Source organism: Microtus ochrogaster, unplaced genomic scaffold, assembly GCF_000317375.1.
Source record: "Microtus ochrogaster isolate Prairie Vole_2 unplaced genomic scaffold, MicOch1.0 UNK48, whole genome shotgun sequence".
NCBI classification, from domain to species: domain Eukaryota; kingdom Metazoa; phylum Chordata; class Mammalia; order Rodentia; family Cricetidae; genus Microtus; species Microtus ochrogaster.
In genome coordinates, this window is record NW_004949146.1 from 235,682 (window position 1) to 250,632 (window position 14,951).

A 14,951-nucleotide genomic window follows, 5' to 3' on the forward strand; every position below is an offset into this window, starting at 1 on the left:
AATGGGAGGCGGTGGCAGGGAGGAGGCTGAAATCTTTAATAAATAAATAGAAAACAAAAAGAGAGAATCGATGGCTCCCCTTATCCTGCAAGCATTTAGTGACTTTACACACAAACCTGCCTTACACTCATTCCCATCTGGAAAGGGATGGGTGGTAGGCATCCTCTTTTACAATAGGTAAAATGACTAAAGAGAAGCTTCATTTGGTGAGTCAATGTTTCTGAGGAGCCTAGTGAATGTGGTGCCACATCAGGATGGCAGTCAACAAAATAATCCTGAGAGGTCCTCTCTGGCCCCCAAATACCTGATGTGACCTATCTTTCAGTATGCCATCTTATTCGGTATCTTACAGCATGCTGTATTTGTGACTTGCTAATCACCACAACCTGCCTGTCCACCTGCTCTGGAAAAACAAAACTATGAAGCCATTCCTGAGGCACTTGGAGAAATGCACTACAGCAGGGGGTGGAGTGAGGAGTCTATCCTTCAGCCAGTGAGAATCAGGAAGAAGGGGCATTGCCTGGCAGGAGGCTGTGTCGGTCAGACAGCAGGAAGGAGAGCACCTGGTTCTCTCCCAACCCAGTCTGTGCGAAATTAAAGCCACCAGGATAGCCCTTAGTGTTTCTGTCTACAGTGTGGTTACACAAGTGCAAAGTGCCAGGAATTCTAGTGGCAGGTTTAAAAAGTAACAAAATATAAAGCCCAAACCCACCTCACTTGGTAGAACACACTACACAGGATCCCAGGAAAGGCCAGTACATTGCACATGCAGAGAACGATACTACTGAAGCTAGAGGGCAGGGGTGGGGCTTCCAGGAAATCAAACATACAAACCAACATGCTACTCCAAAAGCAATCCATCTAACACTAAACATCTGCTAACACGTCCCTCCAAATTACACTCAGACCAGGAGCAAAAACATTTGAATGCATCTGAGGCTGAAACCACACACACATATACACACACACACACACACACCATGACAATGCCTGAATTAAACATACACACGGGACAATGGCAGTGCTTGAAACATATGCACATGCACGCAAGCACACACACAGCACCAAAGAAGGGCCTAGAGGCAGCTGCGTCTCTATAGATGGGCTAAGTTCTAATGGTCTGCCTCCATCAGATCACAAAACACCTGGACTGTGTGAGCTTCCACCTCTGCCCATTCCCTCAATTTAACTGCCTCCTCTTCAGGTTTTCGTGTTGGAAATTCCCGTCTAGGTATAGTCTTAGTGACAATGTACAAAATCCCCGTCAGTTCCATTTAGTCTCCTCCTCGGTCGGCTTCAAGCACCGCACTAAGGGGTAATGCCTGGTGACCTGCACTTAGGCCTCCACCCGCCCAGCGTCTGCTTACGTTAGTGGTGAAAGTGCGTGACAGAAGCTCCTCTCGTTGTCTCTCCTGCTGCTCCCTGGTATAGCGCCGGTGCTGAAAGTTCCTGAGGGCCGTCTGCAGGTGCTGGACATCATACTTCAGTTGGTCAACACGGCTGGAATTAATGAGACAGAGATTAGTTCCGGGAACTGAGGATGGCCCACTCTGAGGCAGCCTGGCTTTGGATTCAGGGAAGACCTGACCTCATGGCTCCCCACAGTGCCCACACCAGCGCCTACAGTGAGAAGCAAAGATGCTGAGTTGAGCAGCAGCTTGTGGTTAAGGTGGATGGAATCATATACGATTCCAGCAGCTTTACTTAAAGTCTGCTGGACTCCAGCTCTTCAGGGAACAGGTGACAGGAAGCAGGCTTGATGACCCCTTCCTGACCTTCCGTGAGTTAGTCCACACTCCTGGAAGAAGCCCAAGGGCAGCTATGAGGTAGAGCAGCAATGAAGTTTCATGGAACTTTTAGGAGCAGGGTTTGGAGTGGTGGTGAGGGTAGTTTTCCTTTGATTTCATGGTGGGATATCAAACATTTGATCAGTACTTCATTATAAACAGACTGATTGAGGCGATTAGGACAAGGCATTTCAGCCCAACAGAAGCCAGTGGGAACTAAACCACAGAGCCCAACTCCCCAGCTGCATGATACTTTCAGGGTCTCATATTTTCAGAATGACCTCAAAGAAACAAGAGATCACAATCACCCACAAAAGAAGCATGGGACGATGATCACAGGCTTCTGAGTCACAAACCTCCTCCTTTAATTTTAGAGGATGTATAACTTAGATAGAATTGTGTATTTTAGGGAGACTATCTTTGCATAGGCTTCATTTCTGTAGTATGTACCCAGATTTTCAGAATATTCTATAGTTTCTAGTGCGACAAGAGGCTGCCTGGGTGGGCCTGCAGTATCTGAGCCATGTCAGGGATCAACACTTACAGTTTGGCATTCTGCCTTTTATTAGGTGGCTCTTTGCTCGACAAAATCTCCAGACGCTCTAGATGGCTGAATATCTGGTCTATGCTTGCTTGGATTTCATTTTCTACTACTGCACAAAAGAGAGAGAGAAAAAAATAATTGCTGGAAAAAAGATAATGAACTTAAATTAAGAGTGACAAATCTTGCCGGGCAGTGATGATGCACACCTTTATCCCCAGCACTCAGGAGGCAGAGGCAGTTGGATCTGAGTTAGAAGCCAGCCTGATCTACAGAGCAAGTTCCAGGACAGCCAGGGCTACACAGAGAAACCCTGTCTCACCCCACCCCCCAAAAAGTAATAAATAAAACATTTTTCCATAACACAAACTAAAACGCATACTTCAAAAGGAGCACAATACAAAGATGAATTAATTCAAGGTATATTGTTTTAAAGCATGTGTGTTCTTATATGCATTCAGACACACATAGCTATACATAGCTGTTAGCTGCCCTGGTTTTAAAGTAGAAGTCATGTCTACCTGTCTTCTAGGGAAGGGCCACGCTGAGGAGCCATGGAAAAAGAGGAAACAGAAACAGACTTTAGACACCCACCTTTAGAAAATAAACATTTTTTTATTGTCCAAATAACTCTGTTAAGCTAAATTTTTTTATATAGTTCTATTTGAGTTGGGTATCAGAAATGGATAATAAGCCTCTAGTAAAAAGGCGAACAACTGAACTCATAGATGAGGGATGCTTAAAAAAAAAAAAAGCATAAAGGAAAGGGGAAATTAGTATGGAAACACCCAGAGGCGTTCTGAAAGCATGGGTAGGCCGAGATGTGGAGCCCTCAGAATAGACCACATATCAATAGGAAAGACCCAGGAAAGAGCCCACAGAGGTAGGGAGTGTGATAGTCACTTTCCTTAGCCCCTCTGATAAGGCTGTCAAAATGACCTCTTTCCATTTCTAATCAGGCAACAGTGAGATTGTTGGGAAGGCAAACAAAGGCCAGTGGGCAGAAACTAAACTGCACAAAGCAAGCATCCAGGCAGCTGCCTTCCCCACCAAGAAATGACAACCCTGGCACCAGCCCTTCCTAGGCCCCTACACCTGCAGCAAACACAGCTTAGACTAGAGCGCTGCAGAGTGCAGAGCTAAGGGAAGGGCCACGCTGAGGAGCCATGGAAAAAGAGGAAACAGAAACAGAGCTTCTGTGGGAGGTCTAAAGGCTGGCTCAGAGAGAGGCCCTTTGCTTGGAACAGGAATGAAACTACAAACCACAACCCCACATGCTTCTCAAAAGAAACTGGTGTGGGAACTAAACTAATTAATATTGCTAGTTGTTTGGATAATCCTACTAAGAAGCCAGAATTCTCAGCTCAGGAGAGATGGCCAGTTCTAGGTCAACATGTCTGAATTTTCAGACTAGGTAATACGATTAAGAGAGATGGAGAGAGAGCTTCCATTCCCATAAGGCCATGTCAGGTTGAGTGGAAGGGTAATGGGGGAAAAAAACTGGTGGACTCCAGAGGGCACAATCAGGGAACTGAGACTTGGCCATAGGTTTTTCTGTTCATCCTAACAACTCATTCCATGCTGAGTCACTAAGCCCCCAAGGCAGAATGCAGTCAGGAAACCCAGCCCATTAGCCTCGTGTCATCAGAGAAAGGACTTTGCTCTGCCTGGTTAATTACTCACAGTGCACAGACTGCCTGTCTGCCGTCTCCAGGCATCCCATGTGAGACTGGATCTCGTGGACCTGCCTATCAAAGGAAGAGGGAGGAAATGAGTGAGACAGGAATAATCACTGGCACTTCAGTCAGGAAAGACAACTTGTTCTAATGGCATCTTACAACTGATTTCAACTGACAGTGCTGCTGAACTGTACAATTTAGATGTGGCACGTTAGGCCACCCATTTTGGCATCATTTCTAATATCCTAATGCTAATAATAATTCTGCTAGCATGTAGTGAGTGCTTACTGTATCTGAGACACGGCTAAGTCAATAACCCTGAAAGGAAAAGCACTATCACCATTCTCATTTTATAAATAAAAACTGAAACCCAGAAAGGTCATAAAAGTTGCTCCAGGCCACACAGCAGGCGATAAACCTCACCGAGGATCCAGCCAATCCCACTCTCTGTTCTGTGACCCAATGTGCTGAGCACTGGTCTGCCTACCAAGAGTCAAAGGGCAAGGGAGATACAATCCTTGCCCCTGAGAAACAATGTAATTAGGAACTGACAGGCCAGATGGACATGAAAAATCCCTGAGAAGATTTACGAGAAAACCAACAAAGAAGCAGAAGCAAACAAAGTTGAGGGAGGAGCTGTGTACAGTGGGGCAAAGGAAATAGGAAGGCTGGGGCTGAGAAAGTGTAAACTGCCATTTTGTGGATGAAGGAGTTGTGTTTGCTTGTTTTTAAAACAAGATCTCATTTTTGTATGTAGCTGAGGCTCACCTTGAACTTGTGATTCTTCTGCCTCAGCCTCCACAGTGTTGGCTGTGCATGTCACCATAGAATAAGCTATGCAGAAGGCTTGCAAGGCATTTCATGTGGTGTAAAAGCAGCAGCAGTGCTTGAAGGGCATGCAGAGAAAGAGCAGAAGGGAGTAGGCCCTGAAAGATAGGTATCTCCTGTTTGGTAAACATCTTTCCCTGACAACAGGGGGAACTGCCATTTATTTGGAAATGCAACAGGTCCCAGACATTAGGCCCAGAGCACTCTCTGGAGACTTTCCAGGCCAAAGTCACCTTTCAATCTTTCTTAGTGGTTCCCCATCACTTGTCAGCTCTTGGAATGCAGCTTATGTTAGCCCCAATGCCTCCTAAGCTTATACAGGCTCTCTGCACAGAGCCTGTGTGAAAGAGGTCTCATCCCCCGCCCTTAAGGGGAAGTACAACAGCTTTTCTCCACTGTGAACATTATATACCGTGACCTCAAATTTTATCAGGACCAGCCAGGAGCCCGGATCTTGCTTCAGTGTGTCTCTAGCCCTTTTCAGGGCGTTCTTGTAACTTCTAAGTGTGACCTATGGCACCAGAACCCAATCAGCTGTCTAAGACTTCCTGAATGCGCCAAGGCAAGCCTTGTGACCCCGAGAAGCAACCTGTCAGCTGCTTCAGGAAAGGGAATATGGGGTGCTTTGGAGGGGGCGGGGTGGGGCAGAGGCAGTGGAGATAGAGGCTGATACAGGGATGCAGATGGAGCCAACTGCTATGTGGAACACCTGGGTGAGGACAACAGCAGGGACTGGTGGTTTGAGGGGCAGGAAAATTAGGATTCCTATTAGTAGAAGTAGGACATAGGCAATGAAGTAAACTTGTAAGGGTGGCTTAAAGCAAAGAAAAAGTTGGTGTCATTACCCACAGGAACAACAAAGAAGAAAAAGAAAAATAGAGGCAGCAAAACAAACAAAAAACCCATAACCAACCCCATTCTTAAGAAGTATATGGAAGTTGACTCAATAAATCAAGAAATAAGCAAATGCATCAGTAGCACATAAACAAATACTTAATGTACTAGGTTTTCCTTTTTCCATTCAATATCATCTTATCTTAAAGACTTAATGCCCACACTAATATGACTAGATCAAGTTTTTATTTATAAGTATTTATTTACTTAGTGTGTGTGAAGGTGCAATCGAGCCAAAGAGTGGAGACCGGAGGACAGCTTGCAGGAGTTAGTTTTTTCTTCCACCACATGGGTTCTGGGGCTCAAACTCAGGTTATAAGGCTTGGCAGCATGCCCTTTCACCCACTGAGCTATTTGCCAATCCTGCTTTTATTTAATCTGCTTTTTTTCTTGATGAGCAGTTCGGCAGTTATTATTAGCAGTACTGATATGTCTCTCACTGAATAGATCCACACACAGTCCTTTATTTGAAACCCTTAAACACAAGGAACTTTGAACTTTTTTTTTTATTTTCAGAAATAATTATGTTTCATGAGCTGGGCACTGTGGTGCATGACTTTAGTCCCAGCACTACGGAGACAGAAAGGCGGATGGACCTCTGAGTTTGAGGCTGGCCTGGTCTATATAGTGAGTTCTAGGACAGTCAGAGCTACATAATAAAGCGACCTATCTCAGGAAGGAAGGAAGGAAGGAAGGAAGGAAGGAAGGAAGGAAGGAAGGAAGGAAGGAAGGAAGATGTGACCACAGACAACAAGTAGCACACACTGCCTGTGAACACAAGCCTAAGAAGAATAAAATGATGTGAGGAGGTTGGCAAGCTCTGGCGGTGAGAACAGATACAGGTGCTTTTGATTCAGCTTGTTTATAAATCAATTATCTGGAGCACTTATATTAATATGAATCCTAACACTGGGTGATGTTACTTTTATTTTTATGTGTTTGCAATATTTCATAAATAACTAAGAAAAATAGGTTTTTCCAGATGTTAATGATTTAATGAAACTCACTACTTACTTATTCATATACTCATACATTCAACAACAAACGGGCTATTCAGCCATAATGACCCATGGGAAAGCGGAAATGAAACTACAGGTCTTCTGCGGTGGGAAAGAACACAATGAGGATAACTCTAATCTTGGCTGATTTAAAGATGTGTTGGTTTCTTCCATGGTATCTATGGTAAATGAGGCCTGAAGACAGTACAGATTGAGATTTGTGGTTAAACAAGGATACCAAAGGATGCTCTTCAAATAACTGGAATGAGCTGGGCAGTGGTGGCACACACCTTTAATCACAGCACTTAGGAGGCAGAGGCAGGTGGATCTCTGTGAGTTTGAGGCCAGCCTGGTCTACAGAGTGAGTTCCAGGGCAATCAGGAGTACACAGAGAAACTCTGTCTTGAAAAACCAAAATAAATAAATAAATAAATAAAACAAATGATTGGAATGGATGAAAGAAGTAGAAAAGGGTTTGTCTCCTACTTCTGCTGAAGGGAGTCGCCGAAGCAAAAGGTACATGTTCCAAGACACCATATTTCAGCTTTACATAGGAAACAAATTACAAATTGCACAATTATGCTGTCTTCTTGAAAAAAAAGAAAAGGAAAGTGCCCCTGCCTGTGCCACACCAGGCCCATGAACTGTCTGGGAACTTAAAAGGGTCTTCATGACCAAAGACAGAATTGGAATGGAAGCTCTTGTCTGAGATTCTCAAGGGCAGGCAAGACAATAATAATACCCTAAAAACACTCTTTGGCCAGCTTTGTTATACTAAGCTAAAAAGGATAATTTTAAGAAATTACTGATGTTCCCCATTTAATTTCTATTTATAAGTTCTGTTTGGCTCTAGATGAATTAGAAAAGATACAACCAATAAAGCCCAGCCTCCACATTCCATGCTAGGAAATAAATGCAAACAGCATGGCATGTGTGACTGGCATGGGGGAAGCTAAGATAGCACTTGGAGAATCCACTTCCACTCAAGTGGGAACCAGACAACACCTACACAGTCAAGTGATGGGTGATACCCAAATATGACTTTGGGGTGTAGACATGACAGAAAAAGAAGTCTCAGGTTTTTCTAAGCATGGAGTCCACCATGGATATGGGTGATATTATAGCCAAGCAGAGAGAGAGTACATATTAAGCAAGAGGCATTGCTGTTGTTTTGTTTTCTTTTTAAGTTGAACTGATCGAGTTCACTATGGAAGCTGAGAGACACTTTGCAAGTCATTTAACTCCTTGGTGCCCTGTCTCAAATATACAACTGAGCTGCTAATAGTAACAATTATTTGGAAGACAGCGGAACCCAATGCAGTATGAAAATGCTGTGTAACCTAAACAGCATCAAATTAAACTGCTGTTGCTTTTAAAGTCATGAATGTGGTGGTACATGTCTTTAATCCCAGCACTCAAGAGACAGAGGCAGGTGGATCTTTGTGAGTTCTAGGGCAGCCTGATTTTCATAGAGAGTTCCAGGACAGCTAGGGTTATACAGTGAGACTCTATCTCAGATAGATAGATAGATAGATAGATAGATAGATAGATAGATAGATAGATAGGCAGACAGATAAGACAAGACAAGACAGACAGAGTAGTGGGTTGGTCTGGGTGTGACAGTGCTCACCTGTCATCTTAGCACTTGAGACAAAGAGGAAGGTGGATTCTAAATTCAAGGCCAGCCTGAGACACACAGGCTAATCTCAGCTATATAGGGAATTCCTGTCTTGAATATACACACACACACACACACACACACAGCAGTGGAAACCACCTGGTGATTTTCACATCTTCCATTCTGCCTCTGTAGCTAGTCTTTACCTCATAAGGCAAACTGACAAGTTGATCTAGAAATAACAGTTCTTAAAACTACCTACGCAATAAAACCACCTGGAAAGCCTGTTCACTATAGAGCTGTTTGCATCCAAGACATATTTAACCTGCACCATCTAGAAATGAGACTGAGCACGGCAGACTGGACAACACAAGGAACAAATGTAACCATATTTACAAACACAAGTATCTCAAAAATGGAAGTCTGGCTATTGCTTCTTCATGAAGCTCACCTTAGTGAACTATTATTATTACTGAAGTATAAAATGTCCTGTTTTCATCTCTTCTTTTCATTCATTCATGCTCAGGACTTTTCCAGTTAAATGACTTTAAATAATTGATTTAATGTCAGTGTACTTTCACAGTAAGAGATAGTCACAGCTCAAGTTCAAAGTTCTAGAGAGATGAGTATGTTCTATGTATGTTTTGCCAACTCAGCAACTAGCAGATTAACCTCAATGCAATGCTAGGCCTCTGTGCCTTGCTGGGTATTGGACCTGTTCTTAGCAACGTGAGTGTAATTTTCTGTTTCATTCCTTCCCAAGTGGCTCAAAAGCTAGCCTTTTTATCTCTTCCTACACTTTTTATATAATATGCAAACTGTCATTATAATGCAATTTCCTTATTTTCCCTCTCCCAAATCAAACATTTTGTTGCCGAAGGAAAAGGAAAACCATAACCTCAGAATACCAGAAAGAAAGAAAACAGCCACCGTCTTATTTCCATTCCTTCTGCTATGAGTTTACTAGGGAGGCTGGATGACTAGTTTATTTCATTTTCAGACCCAAGGAGTATGATACTTTGGTGTTGTCCTAATATAGCTACAGAAAATTCTTAAAATAGCATAGGTATGGCCCCTTACCATGTCCAGCACATGTTTGGCAAGGTGCCAAAACACAGGACACTATAAACTAACTTAGCTATGAGACCCTAATCTAAAACTCAATGTTCAGTTTCCTTAAAACTAACTTGTAATCAAATATGACTGACAATAATAGTCTATGTTACCTGCACTTCTTTGTGTCACAAACATATGTTCTTAATATCCAATCAAAAACACAAAACACTTTTCATACAACCCCTAACACTCCCGGTGAGCAATGAACTCATGGACACAAGCTTCGTCAACTGCATCTCTGTTCCTGAAGCTCTACCAAGCCGAGGACTAAGCTGGCGGGTGCTGGACAAAGTTGGTGGGGGAGTGCTAGTTTTCCTGTCCAAAAGGCAGTCAACGGCTTGCAGCAGGAGCTACCCGGCCCAAGACTTCGCGCCTAGACCGGCCCCTCTCACAGCTGAGGACATCCCGCTAGGGGCTGAGAGGTAGGGAGCAGCCCCTGGCGGAAACGCTCGACCTCCACAATGGCAGTCGCCAAAGCCCCGAGCCCCAGGGGCCGCCTCCCGGGCCGAGCCCAGCCCGCTCCCCGACGCAGCCCTCACTTGTGCGTTTGTTGGTACAGCGGCTCCATGACGCCGGGCGAGCCGGCCTGCGGCTTCCTCGGAACACGTCCTCACAGCCCCATTTCCGGCTTCCGGTTTCCGGCTTCCGGTCTCAGGACCCGCCCTTTTGAGTAGGGCGCCCGCGACTGTGCCTGTCCCGTGGGGCTTGTGAGGTCGGAGAAGGGGTTACGTGGAGAGAAAACAGTGTGTAAAGGATGAGTGTGGCTCGAGGCTTGGCCTAGCGGGAGCGACTGTGGAGGTTTTTTTGCTGAAGTCCAGTTTCAGGTTTGAATCAGGTATCGGAGAGGACGGTCGCGAGGTACTGACGTCAGAGCCTCATCGAGAAGTCGCCGGCGACTTTCTCTACAGCGCTCTTCACAGCGATTTCCGGCTTGGCTTCTTAAACTGTGATTACTGTTCTGGGGATTTCGCTCCTCAACACGAATGCTTTCCCTGTTTCGAACTCGTCCACCCACTAGTCTTCCCATCTCCTTCTTGATTTCTGTTCAGCCCACAGTGAGTGGTTAGTTTGTGTCCTGTGTGACGTGGAACAACCAAATTCCTCCTGTTCTTCAGAGCTTGGACTAGAGAAGGAAATACGATCTGTGTACAAATAAGCATTCCAAAAGGTAGAAAAATCCCATTAAATCCAAAGATAATGAATTGAGCTGGGGTTGTCGTCAATGGGAAATTTTTAAAAGACGCGAAGGGCGGGTGACCTTTGGATTAGGATTTGGAAGGGCCCAAACACTTGTCTTCACCTAGGCCCATCTCATTTCCATCCATCTAGGTTCTTATCTACAGTTCCTCCCAAGGGAGGAGTTGTTCCTCTTCCTTTGTGAGTTGGACTATTTTCCTGTATCCTGCAGCCCTCCCAGTTTCGTGTTCCAAGAGACCGCCTGCCCATATTCATTCTTTCCCTAACATTAAGTTTCCCACTTCCTCTCAAACTCACTGAACATCTACTATGTACCGGGCACAGACACGAGGGGGAGGAACGTGAACAAAACACATTCCTGAAGTTTCTCTTCTGTCTATTGAGAAGGTTCATACCTTGAAGCCAAATTAGCAATCAACATCAGCCATCCCTGATGTTAGGACCGTTTCTCAGGAGAGGAGCAAGAGGGGTTCATGGATCAAGAATTATGGGTACAGGGCCTTTAAGAATCAATAGAAGGTTTGAGGAGGGGGAAGGCCGCATTTCAACCATGACTGAATGGACAGTGTGATTGGGGAGGGCTAGATAAAGGGCTACTTTATTAAATTTTTAGTACTTCACTGGTGATATGTGTATGTATTACAAAATCCATGGCCCCATATTAAGAACAGTAAGAATAAATAACATATTAATTTCTTCTGTAGTAAAGACTCCTTACAGTATCCATACATCACAAGTCCCCATTTGCGGTAACTTTATCTGTTCTTACCCTTTACTTTTGAATGTGCTGTTTTTGACCACCATGAAAAGGAGAGAGAGCAATACTGTTATAATGCCATGGCTCTTCTGTCTGCATTGGTCCCAGTAGCTCTTCTTGTCTTTCTAGTTCCTCGTGCTATTTGCTATGACATCATTCATGATGCTGCGTCCCCTTCCCTGTGCTGTTGCTTCCCGAGTTTTTTAACTATACTTTGCTAGTAACAACAGGAGTTGCAGGTATTGCCTAGAGTCCTGTGTTTGCTGGTTACTTCTCTCATTGCTGTGACTCATACCTGGCAAGAAGCTACTCAGGAGAGGGAGGGTTGATTTTGGTTCACAGTGTGAAAAGGAACCGTCCGTTCTGGCAGGAAAGTCGTGGTGGCAGGCAGCTTCATGGTGATGGGATTGGGAGGCAGCTACTTGCTACATCTCAGCAGACCAGCAAACAGAAAGGAGAAGGCTAGCACTCTGTTGGCGTTCTCCTTTCCTTTTATTTAGCCTGGGATATCAACATGTGAGACAGTGACGCCCATATTCACGGGGAGCATTCTTCCCTTACTCCTTTCTGGAAATACCGTCTCAGACACACCCAAAAGTGTACCGCTCTTGTGTCCCCAGAGCTACTTTGTTGTTATTTGTGTGTATGTGCCTGGCTATGTGTGTTTGTGTGCAGATGCCTGAAGAGACCAGAAGAGGGCATTGGATCCCCTGGAACTGGAGTTACTGGTGGTTGTGAGCTGTCTGATACAGGTGATGGGAACTGAACTTGGGTCGTCTGGAGGAGCAACAAGTGGTATTAAGTGCTGAGACATCTCTCCAGATCCCCTGAGTGTTTCCTAATGCAATCAAGCTGACAATATAAAATTTGCCGCAACAAATGTTGTCATCAAATTCAGGAATTTTGTAGGACTGGTGTATAACAATATAGCTTCTGCATTCCTACCTACAATGTGATGCTTTTCCCCGTGTTTACTATACCCTGGCTTCCACACACTGAAGCCTATTGGTAGAGGCAGGGGGAGGATTGGTTAGGGTGGCTTTGGAAGAGAAGTCCTATTCATGCAAGGAACATCTGACTCTTACCTGACACAGCTTGAGACTGACCCAGTAGCTCATGAAGTCATCACATTGATCATAAGGAACAGAAGAGATTGGCTGCAAAGGCCAGTTGGCCTTAGACAGTAATATTATCAAGTGAGAATAGACACAGTCACTGCTGGAGGACTGCAGCAAGTGGTGTAAAGCTGTAGAGGCCCTTCTGAGCCCGAGTTCCTGTCCTGTGACACTAAGGGATGCCAGAGAATGGATGATGTTTAATCTACTGACTCCTTGGGTGGAGGAGGACATTGAGACAGTGTCTCCGCGCTCAGGACAGCCTCTAACTCTCTGTTTTCCTGTCTCAATCTCCTATATACTGGGACTAAATGTGAGTCGCCATGTCTGGCTTAAGATGCTATGCTTTTGAGTGGTTTGTCATGTAGCAAAACAGATAGTTGACCTGAAAGAGTTCATTATCTAGTCAGGGTGATAAACCTCAGGGCATATAAAAAAACAAAAATGCACAATAGGATATAAGTCTGCCTTGGGGGAGGGGCTGAGGGTGCAGCTCAGTAGTAGAGCACCTGCCTAGCAGGCGAAGGCCCTGAACTCAATATCCAGTACTACAGGTAGAGGTGGTGAGGAATGCAGGTAAGGAAGAGGTGTTCTTGAGCCATGATGGGGGAGGCTTTCCTGGGAGATAGGATTTCAGCAGGACCTTGAAGTGCACGGATGGACGATGTACGGTGAGGCAGGCCAGGGTATCCAGGCAAGGGGAGAGATAAAGGAGGGAAGGCCTGTGTAGGTGGCGGTCTGTGTGGTTCCCCTTGACTGGAGTAGACAGTTGCTTCCACCTTGTGACCTGGGGACTTCTGGAGGGTGTTGGTCCTCAGATAGTGTGGCGTGGTCTTCACGCTTTCTCTCTCCATTTGAATGTTTGGATGTTCACAGTTCTAGGGCTCCAGGATTTGGAACACCACCTCACACTTCACGTCTTTGTTCTCATCTGTGGGGTGGCAAACTCAGAATACAACTACTAAGAATGATTGGGTGTGGTGGTGTCTGCCTGCAATCCCCACGACTTAGGAGCCAGCAGCAGAAGGAGCATGAGTTTGTGTCAGTTTGAGCTGAATAGGGGAAGCCTATCTTGAAAAAAAAATAAGAAAGAGTTCTGGCCAGGCATGGTGGCACACACCTTTAACTTCAGTACGCATTTAGGAGGCAGAGGCAGGAGGATCTCTGTGAGTTCAAGGTTAACTCGGGCTTCATCGTGAGATACTGTCTCAAAAAGAAAAAATCTGGTCTGCCTGTTCATCATGATGAAGATTAATTTTTCCCTCTGAAACCACATGAGTTTGAGTCTGGTTGCCTTTTTTTTTTTTTGGTTTTTTGAGACAGGGTTTCTCTGTGGCTTTGGAGCCTGTCCTGGAACTAGCTCTGTAGACCAGGCTGGTCTCGAACTCACAGAGATCCGCCTGCCTCTGCCTCTGCCTCCCAAGTGCTGGGATTAAAGGCGTGCGCCACCATCGCCCGGCAGAGTCTGGCTGTCTTGATCGGACCACATGGGATGCTTCTGTTATCCCTCCAACCCACCAGCAGCCTTCCCCCTCTCTACCACATCTTCCTCAGTGTTTCTCAGAAAACTTTTCTAAAACCCATAGATGGGTCTCATAGTGAGTCTCCAGACCGCAGGACTGCATCCTCCTCTTGTCCCACAGAGCCCGTCTCACCAGTCTCCTGGCCACTCGCATCCCCTGCCGTGGTAACCCCAGCTCTCTCCGGGAGGACCTGTGTCTTCTGGCTTCTACTCCCTGTGCCTCTGACGCCTTTCTGCCTCAGGCCTGACCCATCCCCTGACCCATCTGCAATCTCCAGCTGTGACGTCACCTCCCCTGGGGAGCACCTTGGAGGCTCAGGTTGTGATCCTCACCCTTCCTGTTTCCCTTTGCACCTGTGCTCCCTCTTGACTCTCAGAAAAGGTGTCTCAGTTCTCTGTCCATCATCTCTTTGTCTCTGCATAACTCAGCCTCATAAGAGGCAAGTGCTTATTAAGTATCGGTCCTCCTAGGGTGGGGGATGTAGCACAGTGATAGAATATTTGCCTAGGAAGTCCTTGATTCAATCCCCAGTATCACAAAAGCAGTCATCTTAAATGGATTTTATGTAATAACTCATTCTCCCAAGTATTTCTGTGGCTCTATATTCCAGAAACTGAATTACTTAAAAATTGGCTTTTAAGTGGTTAAAAGCTGCCCACATCACAAGGCCCTGACACTGCAGAAGAATAAAACAAAATCAGCAACAAAAATCAACCCACAGCAGGAGAGCCATCCTCTGTGAAAAGTCAAAACTTAAAATGGGTGCAGTGCTGGGTAAAATGCCTCCTTTGTCTTTAAACACCTTCACAGCCTCTTCCCATTCTGTTTCCTCATCCCATGCTGGGAGGCAAGACCAGCATCACCACCTCACTTACAGAGACACTGAGCTGCAGAGAAC

The 14,951-nt window shown here is 45.3% G+C and overlaps 1 protein-coding gene across 2 annotated transcripts in view; it reads right to left on the minus strand.

Moving 5' to 3' along the window:
• Gosr2 (golgi SNAP receptor complex member 2) overlaps positions 1-10,101 on the minus strand; it is a 17,845-nt gene extending 7,744 nt beyond the window's left edge. For both annotated transcript variants that reach the window (XM_026777188.1, XM_005369385.2), the window contains exons 1-4: positions 10,001-10,101; positions 4,012-4,076; positions 2,332-2,440; positions 1,368-1,500 (exon numbers count right to left, since the gene is read on the minus strand). In XM_026777188.1, coding sequence (XP_026632989.1) covers positions 1,368-1,500; positions 2,332-2,440; positions 4,012-4,076; positions 10,001-10,029 — 336 coding nt within the window. In that variant the 5' untranslated portion in view covers positions 10,030-10,101. The remainder of the gene's footprint in view (positions 1-1,367; positions 1,501-2,331; positions 2,441-4,011; positions 4,077-10,000) is intronic.
• Positions 10,102-14,951: the final 4,850 nt, after the last annotated feature.